Raw genomic sequence first — 14969 nt, forward strand, 5'->3', positions numbered from 1 at the left:
GGGATCGTGAGGTTATTGCATAGGGGGTCACAAGCTATCAGTCTCCACCCCAAACCCCGCTTTGCCTCCAGCATGTATAATGGTGTTAAATATATAAACAAGTATTTTTAATTTATAAGGGGGGGGGGTCACACTCAGAGGCCTGCTATGTGAAAGGGGTCACCAGTACCAAACTTTGAGAACCACTGCTCTATTTTATGAACTATTTGGGGATCGAGAAATTCATAAAAGTGAAAATTACAGTAGGTACAGTGCAGAACTTGCAGTACGGTACCCAGCATTGCATAATTTTCATCCTGCACACCACTGAGAAGCAATTTCTGATGCACTGAAGGAATCAGAAGGTAAAGGGCTGTCAACGTGTTCCTCATTGACATCACTTTTGTTATGAGATATTCCCCCTCCTGCAGTTTGGAAAAATGGTTCATCTAGTTGGTAGTTTGTAAGACTGGTGTTTGTAAACTCAATACCTAACTGGGTGTGGTAAACCCTAGGCCTCCCCATCATATATATTCACCTCGACTCGGTACACTAAACTGAACCTAGGTTGGGATTATACAAGGAGGTGGATCTCAGTTGAAAAACAAAAACAAGTGAACCACCACTTGCCTTCCTAGTTGAAAGCTGGGGGGAGCCTTGCCTGCATGTGGAGGCACAGCCAGAGCAAGGGTGTGGGGGTCCTACACAGATAGGGTGATCAGATGTCCCGATTTGATAGGGACAATCCTGATATTTGGGACTTTATCTTATATAGGTGCCTATTACCCCCCACCCCGTCCCAATTTTTCACACTTGCTGTCTGGTCACTCTATGCACAGTTAACACTGTGCAGAGCAGCCAGCCACCAGGCTGTGTGTCCAGGTACAGTGCAAGGGTACCCCGCCCCCCAGTGTGTGTGTGGGAGGGGGTCTCCTCAACTGGTGAGTGTTCCTATATGGGGTTCCCCCATTTGTGGGGTCACCGCTCCAGGGGGTTCCTATCTGGGGTTCCCCCCAGGTGTAAGGGTCTCCTCTTCTAGGGGGTGTTCTTATACAGGGTGCCCCGGGTGGGGCCTCCTCTCTTGGGTGGAGTGTCCCTATATGGGGTGAGGGGTCACCTCTCCTGGAGGGGTTCCTAGATGGGGTCCCCTGTATGTGTGCGGTGGGCTCCTGTTCTGGGGGGTTTCCTACACGGGGATCTCCTCTCATGGAGCGGGTTTCCTCTATGGGAGCGCCCCTGTGCGTGGGTCTCCCCTGCTGGAGGGTCCCCCGACTCCCCCCGCGTGCGGGCGGGGGCTCCCCTCCTGCGCTCGCTGGAGGCTCTTGGCTGCGCCGGCTGGGGCGGGGACAAGGACACGGGGCCCATTGGCTCGATGCGCTCGGCGCTCGCACACAGATGCCAGCCCCCGCCATTTTCGGCGCCGAGGGGAGAGCGGCGGCAGGCGGAGGAAGAGGCGAGTAGCCGCCGCGCCCCCCCCCCCCCCCGCACGGGGCGCGAGCAGGTATTGGTCCGCTCCCCCCGGGGCGTGGGCGGGGCCGGGCCGCTTCCCGGAAGGCGGCGTGGGCCGGGGCCGGAGCCGGGGCCATGAGCGGAGCGGTGAGACGCGGCGGGGGAAGGGACGCGGGCGCGGCCCCGCTGGGGGCGGGGGGTCCGCTGGGCCGTTGCCCCCCGGAGCGCCGGGGGTTGGGCTGAGCGGGACGAGCCCGAGCGCAGTGAGACGCGGCCGGTCCGGTGGCCTTGGGCCTCCCCGCGCCGGGCCCCCGCAGCAGCGTTCCCAGGTGACACCTCCCACCCCACCGAGGTGGCGCTGCTGGTGTCCGGCGAATTGCGGAGCTTCCTGCCGGGGCGGGGGCCTCTCGGTCCAGGCATTGCACCGCTTCTGTAAAGGCTTCATCTAGTCGTGTGCCACAAGTGCCGCCTTCCTTTCTCGTCTCCCCCCCAGTACTGGAACTAAAAGAAATTGGAGGCAATACTTGTTTTTGTTTCCTCGGGTACTTTCTGGATTTGACTCCACTTTGCATATGAGTTTCAGTGTTTCCCCTATAAAGTCAGGCAGTTTCTTCTGCTCTGTGTACATCTGTCACATAACAGCATGGGAGAGAAAAAACATTTTGAAGAATGAGGAACCTGTGACTTAAAACATACACAGACTGGAGGGGAAGGGGGGGCAGGTATATTACCTGAATCTGCTTCCCAGTGTTTTTCTGTAATTCACTACGGCTGTGTCTACACTAGAGACCTTACAGCTGGACCTATGCAGCTGGACCACTGTAAGATCTCTCCTGTAGCTGCTCTATGCCAGTGGGAGAGTGCTCTCCCATTGACATCATTAATCCACCCCCAATGAGCAGCAATAGCTATGTCGGTGGGTATGGCTCACCTGCCGACAGAGCGCTGTGCACACTAGCACGTGTGCTGGTGTAATTTATGTTGCTCAAGGGGGTGTTGTATTCACGCACATGAGTGGCATAAGTGGTGGTGTAGACCTAGCCTAAAGCTGATAGTGTCCTTTTAATGCAGCGGTGTTGTAGCCATGTCGGTCACAGGATTTTAGAGAGACAAGGTGGGTGAGGTATGTCTTTTGTTGGACCAACTTCTGTTGGCGAGAGAGACAAGCTTTTGAGCCACAGAGCTAAAGAAGAGCTCTTAAGTGTCTTAAAAGCTTCTCTCTCTCACCAACAGAATCATAGGGTCAGAAGGGACCACAAGAGTAAACAGAAGATGGTCCAATAAGAGATATTACCTGACCCAACTTGTGTGTCTACTGTCCCTTTAAGATAGACACTTTCAAAAACGGGATGCTGATCCTCCCCCTCCCCCCCCTCCGATCCACCAAGACACAGAGAAGATAAAAAATATCTTCTGCCCTCCTGCCTGCATAGATAGAGGGGAAAAAACATCATTTCTGTTTTGATTTTTATTTTCAATAGGTGCTCCAGACATGTGATTAACAGTTGCTAATATTAATTATGCACTGGAGCTTAGTTTAAAGTCTCTCTTATTTTTAGGTTTAGCTCAGCTTTGCTCCTGGCAAAAACTTGCTTGAGGATATTTTATTTTAGCAAACCATTTTTGCAAGGGGAAGCATTTCAGTCATTTTAAATAAAATGAAGAGTCAAAAAATGGAATGTTGAACATGTGGTTTGGGAAAGCTTTTACTCTTGAGAGAATTCTGTGCCAAAAAAATTAAAATTCTGCACACAATATTTTAAAATTCTGCATATTTTATTTTACAATAAATGTGGAGACTCCAGCATGGCAATGGCACAGGCCCCCACAGAGGTAGGAGACCACCTTACAGCCCCCCACCTTCCACCCTGAGGACATGGACTCAACGGTGAGGCTGCACCAGACCCTGACACAGCCCAAGGGCCAGTCCTGCCCCTCTGTGCTGGGTGCACCAAGATAGTGAGCGAGAGGGACAGAGTCTCGCAGGCATGCCTAGCCCTTGTCCCTGATCCAGGTGTGGGGCAAGTAGGCTCAGCCTGGTAGGATCTAAGTGTGGAGGGGCTGGGGTATGGAAATCCAGGTATGGATGAGAGGGTTCTGTGTGGACTGTCTGGGTGTGGGTGGCTCTGTGGGGGCGGGAGGGGGGTCTGGATGCTCAGGGGCTTGTTGGGGGTTCCAGGTGCAGGGGGAATGGGACTCTGTGAGGGAGTCCAAGTGAAGGTGGTTTGGGCTCAGTAAGGAGGGTCAGGGTGTGAGGATCTGCATGCAGCTTGTTGAGGCTCAGTGGGGTAAAGGGGTGGTCTGGGGGCTGGGGTGAGGGTTGGGATGCAGGGGGAAGGGCTTGACAGGGGGTGAGACTTGATGGGGTGGGAGTCCGGATGCCCAGGGATTGGGCAGATGGGGGAGCAGCTCCCTGTACAGTGACCCTTCCCTCCACAGCTGAGGAGCAATGGGGGTGGGGAACAGAGCTTCCTGCAGCAGGGAGAGGTTTCTCCTGGCCCCAACCACTCTTTGCAGGGGAAGAGGAAGTCCCATCCTTCCCTGCCCAGTTGGGGCTAGCAACTGAGCCTAGCACAGGGTAAAAACCATTGGCCGTGGCATCCACAGCCTGGCGCCTGCCCTCCCCCTCCCACTCCCATGGAATGATTTACCTCTCCGTCGGCTGTGCTGGGCACCCAAAACAACATGCCCGTGCTGCTGAGGAGGGGTGCGTGACTGTTCTTGCGGCTTTCCTTTGCTTCCCCATCAGAAGTCATTTTTCTGTAAAGAAGCAAAGAATTCTGCAGAGGACATGAATCCTGTGTGCACGCAGGGGTGCAGATTTCCCCCAGGAGTAAGCACCTCTTAAGCTTGTAAGTGGCATTTGTAAAATTGCAGTTCATAAGGTCGATCAATTACTTTGAGTATTTTGAGTAGATGATGAAGAATGACACCTGATATTTTGCTTAGAAAAACAGTTGCTCTGCATGCTTTCAGAGAAATATATTTCAGAAGAGTCCCGTTGTCTATAATAATAGTATTTGGTGGAGAATGTTTCAAATATTTACTGCATTTACTATTTCTCTGCTTAATGTTAGGCACTGTAGAATATTCCTTTATGAAAACATGTTCTCAAACAAACAACACAGAAAAGGGAGTTTTACACAATCTTCTTTTAACTAATACTGTATGTGAGCAGAACAAACACTTTCTCACTGTAACTCTGGTATCCTTCATGAAAGTGTGTTCTATCCAGGTACTAACATTATGGTTGATTAATACTATCTTAAAATAGTATTAATCTTTAAATCCAAGCTCAGTAACAGAATACTGCCTTAAATTATTAGAAAATAAAATATTTTAAAATCAGCTCCTCTTCTATTTACTTTTTGTGACCTAATTTCAGGGTTCTGTTTCTCTGCTAGTGTAATTGCTGTTAATATCTAAAGCAGTGGTAAAGGATGTAGTTTCTGTATTGTTATAAACTTTATAGCTAGCAAGAGATTTGCAGAAAATCATCTTTCTTATGGTCCCTCCTGCACTTCTGAAATTCTCCTAAGGCAAAACCATGCTTGTTCTGGTCCTCTTTAACCTATTGCGGCACATGCCTGAATAGTAGCAGTAAGTGTGATTAGTCGTGGCTCTGTTTGGATTGGGCCAGAAAGGAATCTTTCTGTACAAAACTAGACATTTATGCAGTCCTCCACTGCTTGCTGAGAGACTTAGGGAAAAGAGACATAAATTGAAAATTGGACTCCTTGAACTAGTCTAGTATCCTGGCTCTGTCTGGACATATCACATCCTCTGTGGTCCAGTTTGTGGCGGGGAGTGAAACCAGGTGGGATTAGTTTGGCAGCTCTTGCTGGGCAAGGGCTATGTACACATATTGAATCCATAGAAATGTAGAACTGGAAGAGATCTCAATAGGTCATCTAGTCCAGTTCCTACACTGAGGCAGAACTAATTATTATCTAAACCATCCCTAACAGGTGTTTGTCTAACCTGTTCTTAAAAACCTCAAGTGACAGAGATTCCACAACCTCTAGGTCAGCAGTTCTCAAACTTCATTGCACTGCAACTCCCTTCTGACAATAAAAATTACTACACAACCCCAGGAGGTGGGACTGAAGCCTCAGCCCGCCTGAGCATTGCCACCCTGGGTGGAGGGGGCCGAAGCCCAAGCCTCACCACCCCATGCAGGAGCTGGGGGGATAAAGCCGAAGCCCAGGGCTTCAGCCCCAGACAGGGGGCCTGCAATCTGAGCCCCACCGCCCAGGGCTGAAGCTGAAACCAAAGCCCTTGGCTTGGCTTCGGCCCCAGGTGGTAGGGCTCGGGCTCCAGCAAGTCTAACACCAGCCCTGGCGACCCCATTAAAACAGGGTCGTGACCCACTTTGGGGTCCCAACCCACAGTTTGAGAACCCCTGCTCTAGGTAATTTGTTCCAGTGCTTAACTACCCTTATAGTTATCAAGTTTTTCTTAATATCTAATCTAAATCTTCCTTTTTTCAATTTAAGCCCATTACTTCTTTTCCTGTCTTCCGTGGATAAGAACAATTGTTACCCTCCTCTTTATAATAACCTTGTACATACTTGAAGACTGTTACCTCCCACCTCAGTATTCTCATCCCCAGACTAAGCAAACCCAATTTTTCAATATTTTCTTGTAGGTCATGTTGACTTTGAATAATTTTTGTTGCTCTCCTCTTGACTTCCTCCAATTCATCCACATCTTTCCTAAAGTGTGGTGCCCAGAACTGGACCCAGTACTCCAGTTGAGGCCTTATCAATGCTGAGTAGAGTAGAAGAATTACTTCTTGTGTCTTGCTTACAAAACTCCTACTAATGCATCCCCGAATAATGTTTGCGCTTTATTTTGTGTGTATGTGTGTGTGTGTGTGTGCGCACAATGGTATTACATTGGTGACTCATTTAGTTTGTGATCCACGTTAACCTCCAAGACCCTTTTCCTAGGCAATCATTTCCCATTTTGTAAATGAGTATTTCTTCTTAAGTGTAGTATTTTGCATTTGTCCTTATTGAATTTCATCCTATATATTTCAGACCATTTCTCAAGTTTGTCAAGATCATTTTGGATTCTAATCCTGTCCTCCACAGTGCTTGCATCCCCTCCCCACTTGGTATCATCTGCAAATTTTATACGTGTACACTCTATGCCATTATCCAAATCATTTGTGAAGATATTGCAGAGAACCAGACAGAGGACTGATCCCACTCAATATGCCCTTCCAGCTTGACTGAACCATTGATAACTACTCTGAGTACAATTTTCCAAGCGTTTGTGTACCCACCTTATAGTAGGTTCATCTAGGCTATATTTCCCTAGTTTGTTTATAAGATCTTATGAGACAGTATCATAAACCATACTAAAGTTGAGATATCTCACATTGTTACCCGCACAATCTAGGGCACCCACCCCTACCCTTCTGTGGGCTCGGCGTAACCCTCTTCAGGTTGGCCGGACCTTTTCCCAACAAAAGAGCCTTTACACAGTAAATCCTTAACTTGAATTTATAAGCAGTTGATGAACAGAACACACACGCCAAGAATACAGTGCTCACCACTCCTGATAAAGCTGGTGATCTCTTCCCGATGGTCAGTCGGAATTGGATAGTCTGTGGCTCCAACTTCTGCACAGAATGATCATGCAGGGTATTGAGTTTTGGCAGCTTTGATCTTGGGCTGTGTCCCAGAATTAGGTTCCAAAGAATTTCTTCTTGGAGCCCAGTTTATATAGTCAAACTTAAGTTCTGCTTATGTATACCTTAACCAATCATTTAAACTAAAGTATTACGAAATAATGTTCTTCGCCAGTCTTAGCACACTACCTTTTACATACTAGAGTCAATTTAAATTTTGCTAAATCAGTTACGCAACTAACGAAGGACAGAACCAATTAAAGGTCAAACAAAAGGGAAGTATAGATTTCCCAACTGCAACTGCTAAGTGGTTCTGCCAGACAGTATGTTATCTTGAAAAGTTTTCCTTTAAACATCTTAATGTCTGTCTGTTTATCTGGTCACTGTTTGTGCTATATGCTTCCTTAGGGCTAGAATGCTTTCTTAACAACCTATTATATTATATTGTTTTGGCGTCGTTTAGATGGAACATGACTCCCTACTTTTAGCTAATGGCTGCTGCTCCTTACTGCAGAAATGCTTCCCCCTGATCCACAAGGCATGTTATACTGTACTGGTGTTGAAGGGGGGAAAAGCAAGAGAGATCTGCAATAGGAGGAAGAGAGATTGACAAAAAGACACCAACTGAGACAGTGGCAGTGCATATTAGTTTATAAAGGCCTTCACACTAAATTGCTGTCTGGGCCTGAAGTTTAGACTGAGTACTACAATCTGGCACGCTATTTCTCTTCTGGTGAAGATAGTAGCTCTCATAACACTTTAATTATTGGCCTATGTTGTTAAATGAGCAGCATTGACTGACTCCTGGAGGGAGTCTCATTCAGTTTCCTTTAGCAGGATAAATGATTGCCATAAAGGAGCATTGGGATGATGGCTTTTGGTAGATACTCCGGTGAGAAAAAATACCGTTGGGCTGGAATAACCAAAACACCAGTCTAGATAAATAAAAATTTAATTACTGACTGCGGGCTGAACTAGCTGTGACCTGCCCTTAAAAAGTGCAGCAATTGACTGGGAGCAGCAGTTGACCAATGGAGTTTGCCTGAGGCTGAAAAATGCATAATTAGCCTCAAACATCAGTTATCACATACTTCACTGAAGTGAAAAAATGGATGATTTGCCTGCCCACTCCCATACTCTGCTAAATTCCTTCTCTTTAGCTGTATTCATCCAGTTATGCCTCATCCTACAATTGGAGATGAATGCATGTGACTGATAGTGGTTATAAAACTTTGGGACCATCATATTCTTGTCATGTGATCAGATTTGAGACCTTGGTGTTCCTGGACAGTCACTAAGATTTTTTTCCTAGTCTGCACACCCTTTTTCCTGAACATCCAACAGGTAATCTCAAGCAAAAGTGAGAGTTGGAAACAAAGGGTAGAGGGGAAGATTCGTTCCAGTTTCCCAGTTAGGCTCTGCATATAGGAATAGATGTATTGACTGTGGTGCACCTTGCCATGCAAATAAAGTAGTCTGGCCATAATCATAGTACCTCTGCACCTGTACTTTCAGTGTGATAGCAGTAATGGGATCATCCCATGACAACATATTCTGTTTTCATGCCTGTGAACATTGGTATAAGAGGGCTGGGTTTGGCCCTGTGCTGAATGCTTAACCATAGCACTGTGACACTGATGTGACAGGTTTGTGCACCATTGCTTTTTGTAGGCAATAGAAGGATCAATCCCCACTTTAAGCAAACTATTTTTGAAGGATTTTAAAGGGTCTTAAACTTTTTTATGTTTCAGAAAAGAAGTAAAATATACTAATAAAAAGTCAGACTTAATATTTGTCCAGATCAGGTTTTCCATCTCTGTGTATGTCTGAACTACGGAGGCTATACTAACATAGCCCCATAGTGTACACACAACCTACACTGACAGAAGGGTATTTTGTCAGTGCAGAAACACCGCCTCCCCAAATGACAGTAGCTAGGTCAAGAGAAGCATTCTTCCATCAACATAATCCCGAGTGTAGACACAGCTATATCAGCATAGCTACATTGGTCAGGGGTATGCCAACAGCATTTGCCTCCTTATAAAGTACTCATGCACTAATTCTTAGCACTAGTGCCATAATGTTATCACTGATTTGACCTCTTGCATTACATCTGTTATGCAGGAAGTAGTATCATAGGGGAGATACATGTACTGCACTGTTGTGATTTTTAGGAATTCCCAATAAGTATTGAAGTTGAGTTGGAAAATATTTCCATGTGCAATTTTTTGTGTGAAGCAATTTTATTAAGTTTCCTATTTGTACACTGTTTTAAGTTTGGAATTCCATACTCATGTGGCCTCTCTCACTTTTACGGTTTCTTTCAGCTTCCAAACAAAGGACACAAAAAGAGAGAGGAAGAAAAAGGAGAAGATTCCATTGACACCGAATGCAGCGAACTAGGAAACATGGATCTGAAATTCAACTCCTCAAGGAAATATATTTCGATCAGCGTACCTTCCAAATCGCAAGCCATGTCACCTCATATCAAATCAGTAGATGACATAATCGTTCTCGGCATGAATCTCAGCAAATTTAACAAACCCACTCAGTTTTTTATTTGTGTTTCTGGAGTTTTTATGTTTTATCTAATCTATGGATATTTACAGGTAAATTCTGTATTTGCATTTTATGCTAGTACCTCTGTTTATTTTGTTGAACAGTATTGGACAATGTGTAGCTTGATTGGTCTAAAAATCTGTCCTAATCTATACATTTAAAAAAAAACTACATTAAAAGAACATTAAGATCACACAATGTCAAACACTGAAGTTAGGGAAAAAATAGTACATGACCATATAATTAAAAACTATATCATAATGCAGCTACAGAAGAGGACCTAATTAAGGATGCTTGTACTACCTTAATTCTTTTCTTTCCTTATCTTTTTAGTGCATGACTTTGCATCTTTAATGTTAACATTTTTATGTGATTTTTTTTTTTTTTTTTTAAGTTTTTACAAAAACAAATTGAAAAAACAAAAGTTTCATTGTACGGGACCATAATGACCTCCACATGGGTCATCATCAGGGTTGAAACCTTTAGGTCTACAGTATGGACTTCTGCCACTTCATCTAACTATTAGTAGACTGTTATCCTTTCTGCACATTCACTAGAGGGGGATGAGATGCATGCTGTAGCAGTGGGCTTCACAGCTGTTTTCTAGACAGCAGAGGAATTTTATGACTCCTGTATCCTGGGTTTTCTTCCAGCTTCTGTAGATGAATGTTCCCCAGTGGTTACATACCTTTCCGCTCCTGTCCTCCATCTGCCAAACTGACTCCAGGGAGGAGGGTTTTTTTTGTTTTTTAAATCTCCTTCCTCTGAAGCATCAGGAATGGCCACAGCTGGAGATAGGACATTGGGCAAGCTGAAACTGGGCTCTGAGGTGACACCAACCATTCTTTTTTAGGGTAGGTCTACACTTACCCGGTAGTTCGGCGGCGAGTGATCAAACTTCTGGGTTCGACTTATCGCGTCTTGTCTGGACGCGATAAGTCGAACCCGGAAGTGCTCGCCGTCGACTGCAGTACTCCAACTAGACGAGAGGAGTACCGCGGAGTCGATGAGGGAGCCTGCCTGCCGCGTGTGGACCGAGGTAAGTTCGAACTAAGGTACTCGAACTTCAGCTACGTTATTCACGTAGCTGAAGTTGCGTACCTTAGTTCGAATTAGGGGGTTAGTGTAGACCTGGCCTTAGGTGCTTGCCTGGCTGGTTCTTATTCATATGCTCAGGGTCTAAATCAGTGGTCCCCAACCTTTTTTGTTTGGCAGGCGCCAGACGACGAGCCACGGAGGACCATGGCGGCGGACGAGCATCCCCCGAAATGCCGCCAACAAGCGGCAACATCAATAGGCGTCGTCGCCGAAATGCTGCCAACAAGCAGCGTCATCCAGAGGCGGCATCTCGGCGGATGCTCGTCCACCAGCCAGTACGCGGGCGCACTTAGATGCCCCGGCAGGCGCCATGGAGGGGACCCCTGGTCTAACTGGTTGCCATATGTGGGGTTGGGAAGGAATTTTTCCCCAGGTCAGATTGGCAGTGACCTTAGGGGTCTCTTGCCGTCCCCTGCAGTGTGGGGGTTTGGGTTAATTGCCAGGATTCTCTCCTATATCTATCTTCATTTCCCTGCCATTATGGGGGGCTCAGGTATTTGTGCTCCCTTGTTCCTCCTGTTTTCTGCCTGTGGCACATAATAGTCTAGTGTTCTATAGGCTGTAATACTTTGGTCTCATTTCAGTTGTTGTATTTAGTATGCGGGTGCTGGGGATGGTGTAGGTGGCCTGTGATATACTCTAGGTCAGATTGATGATCTGGTGGTTCCCTCCTGGCCTTAAACTCTGACTACATATTTTTAATTCCTGCTCCAAAGTGTGGAGGTGCTAGAGCTTCTCACCAAAATAATAGTTTTGGGTTTTTTTAAACATTGGCAAAACATTTTTCCCAACCTTGTTCTCAGAGATAATAGGAAAACTTTTGCTGAAATTTAAAAACAGTCTGAGGCAACACCTGACATGGAAAGTTGCAGCCCAAATAGTTAAATTTGGCAAAGTTATTAGTAATTGAAAACAGGGTCTTATAATGGAAGGTATCAGTCTTAACTATCAGTCTTGCTGCTAGCTCTGGCTAAAATGGATACATCTGCATAATTCTTTAGACAGTGTGTATGTTTTTCCATAACACATTACTCTCTTGTTTTAAATGTCTGTAGATTCCTAAGAAATTAGAATTACTATTTAAAAGAGAAATTTACTAAGTTAATGTTAACAATTTGTACTTAATCTTTTATGAGTCATTTGAGAGTGCTGTCTAGAAACCGTCAAATACTGAGTAAAATGAATTGAAAACCAAGTTAAAAGCAGCCATGAAGCCCTCTCAATTTGAGATGAATGTTTATGGGCCAAATGCCAATCACTGATGAATCACTTTAATTCAGTGGAATTAAGACAGCAATAAATGTGGCCCTCTTTTTTCAGTCTTTAAATGCTGCCTCTCCAATAGTTGGAAGCTATGTATACTGCATGTCCTCTCTACTTATTGCTTTGTAACTTAAAAGCATGATAACTGCATATTCACATTGAGAAAATAGGTCGCCTAATTAAGTTTTATTTAACAGTTGGTATGTGTCTGTTTTTTGTTTTTATAGGAACTGATATTTTCAGTGGAGGGTTTTAAGCCCTTTGGTTGGTACCTTACTTTAGTGCAATTTGGGTTTTATTCCATTTTTGGACTAATAGAACTGCAGCTTATTCAGGATAAAAGGAGACGGTATGTATTTTTAAGTGATGTATCCTTTAACACATTTAAGTTATGCTAAGTTAAAAAGTTTTGATGAGGCAATCAGTTTGATAAATCTGGGAGCATAAGCTTTCGTGGGTAAGAACCTCACTTCTTCAGATGCAAGATGTGTCTTATGCTCCCAATACTTCTGTTAGTCTTAAAGGTACCACAGGACTCTCTGTTGTTTTTTTACAGATTCAGACTAACACGGCTACCCCTCTGATATTTGATAAATCTGACTTCCATAATTTGTGTATGAATATTTGCTGTTATTTCACAGATAATTGAGTAGATTTGTATGGATAGTGATAAGATAAAATATAGTATGATTTGATGAGTGGATTTGCAATTGAAGATATACATCACTGTTTGTTTTCAACCATATACTCGTGTCCTTTGTTCCTATTTATTATGCCTGACTTGTGAAATGGAACACTGGCACCAATGGTTGACTTAAAAAAAAATAAAAAATACACACACACAAGTTAAAAAGTTTTAAGTATCATTAATTCTTGATGCTTTGTTAGGAACCTTTTAAATTGACACTCCCATGTTAATGAATATTAGGATATGATGCTACATATTTGAGTGTACAGGTTAATATATTTTGTTATTGTGCTTATACATTTATTTCAGAGGTTGCAGAACAAGTACATTAGTATTATATTGTATGTACTGTACTATGTAAGCAAAAGGCTAGTGTTTCAGATTTAGGTCTTGATGCTGCAAAAAAATATGGACATGCACATGCTTAATTTTAAGAACTATAAGTAGTCCTATTGAAGTCAGTGGGAGAACACACAATGCTTAAAGCTAAGCAGATGCGTAAGTCTCTATGGGATCAGGAGCTTAGGAACTTTGAGGTTGGTTGGAGATGCAGCTGTTTAGACCAGACCCTTTCATTTACTTCAATTTTTTTCATTGTATTTTTCAGTTTTATTTCATTGTTTTCAGATTCACATTACACAATGTATTTCCAATAATTTATGAAATATGATTTATGGAAGCATTGATAGTGACTCCATAGTTAGTTATGTTGAAATTTGCACTTACAGCAGCACTGAAATCTGTTTCACAATTTTCTGATTCAACTGAGTCTCCAAATTTGGCGCGCGCGAACACACACACACACACACACACACACACACACACACACACACACGCTAACATCTCAGAACAGTCGGCTTTTTGATTTTTAAAATTAAACATGAGTTATTTTCCTCCCCAGTTCTTCCCACCAATAGTGATCCTCAGCTGAGATCCTATAAAATTTTTGTTCACGGTACACTTTTCAGTTAAACATGCATTATATTTTCAACGCTGACATTCTAAATTAGAGGTATTTCTAAAATGAAGTCAGATTTATCAGGTTACACAGAACTTTTAATTTGTTAAGCTTATTTTTAAAGAGAATAATATCTTTGACAAAAAAAGTAACCACCGGTAAAAACTGGTGGAATGTCCGTATAACTGTGGTACAGAATGTATTGTGAATAAGGCACGGGTTCCAGCAAGACTACTCCTTATTCACTGATCCCCTTTACTGAATTTTTTGTATGCAGCTAAGTTAGCTGCATGTGTATGTGCACAATGGCCTTTAGGTGCTCACTTCAAACTTAGTGCTATAATGGTTTAAAATGTACATGTGCAAAGTGTAATTGTCAGCAGGTGATAACACGCCACATCAAAAGCAGTATTCACCCCAATACTCAAAGTTCTCAATATTTCTCAGGGTATTTGAAGGCCAAATCTCAACTTTCTGTCTTCATCCATTTCTCCAAAGTTATAAAAACGCACCAGCATTACTTTAGAAACGGGCTATGTATTTTTTCCCCATTTTCTGTGCACACACAGAAATGGGAAACCTTTTTGTTTAAACTTCACAAAGAAATTCATAGTCAAACAGAGATTTCAAAAAGTTACAAGCAACTAAAAATGGAGGTGGTTGCTAGAATTGTTACACAGTTATGAGAGAAAGGTAGTTAAAGAACAAACAGATTCAGGAGACATAATATTGTTCCCAGCTTCCGGTGTGTTCTTTTATAAGTCACTTAACCCCTTTGTGACTTTCTTTTCTGTGAAATAGGGATAATTCCTGACGGGCTGTGTTAAGTCCTTTAACAGTTGTGATATGCTTTGTAATCCTTAAATAGAAGGCACTATAGAAGACTAAAGCATTATTCATTAGACCCAGTTGAAAATATGGAAAACTTCAACAGTTTTTATAGTAATTGTTAATTTCATTGAAGAGATGAAATTTTTAGTGAGTTTGACCCATTTTTCAACTAGTTCTATTATTAGTGTATCCTTTCTTCTAGCTTCTCCCATTATGAAAGTCTCACCTATTAAAAATACAATATGCTCATAATACCAAGATTCATACATTTATATTTTGCAGAATCCCAGGCAAAACCTACATGATAATAGCCTTTCTAACTGTAGGGACTATGGGTTTATCAAATACCTCCTTAGGATATCTGAATTATCCTACTCAAGTCATCTTTAAGTGCTGTAAACTGATTCCTGTTATGATAGGAGGAGTCTTTATACAAGGTATGCACTGTTCTTACTATTAAATGTTTTTCTTATTAGAAGATAACCACATAAGGGCCAAATCCTGTA

The 14969-nt window shown here is 43.4% G+C and overlaps 1 protein-coding gene across 3 annotated transcripts in view; it reads left to right on the plus strand.

The window, feature by feature from the left end:
• The first annotated feature begins 1391 nt into the window (after positions 1-1391).
• Positions 1392-14969, plus strand: part of SLC35B3 (solute carrier family 35 member B3) — a 34869-nt gene continuing 21291 nt past the window's right edge. For 2 of the 3 annotated variants that reach the window (XR_008443886.1, XM_054019106.1), the window contains exons 1-4: positions 1487-1575; positions 9394-9675; positions 12214-12335; positions 14746-14900. Coding sequence is in view for 2 of the 3 variants with exons in the window: in XM_054019106.1 (XP_053875081.1) it covers positions 1564-1575; positions 9394-9675; positions 12214-12335; positions 14746-14900 (571 nt within the window). In the remaining variant the exon portion in view is untranslated. The other variant, XM_054019107.1, reaches the window with a different exon arrangement.

Source organism: Malaclemys terrapin, chromosome 2 (genome assembly GCF_027887155.1).
Source record: "Malaclemys terrapin pileata isolate rMalTer1 chromosome 2, rMalTer1.hap1, whole genome shotgun sequence".
Taxonomy (NCBI): Eukaryota; Metazoa; Chordata; order Testudines; family Emydidae; genus Malaclemys; species Malaclemys terrapin.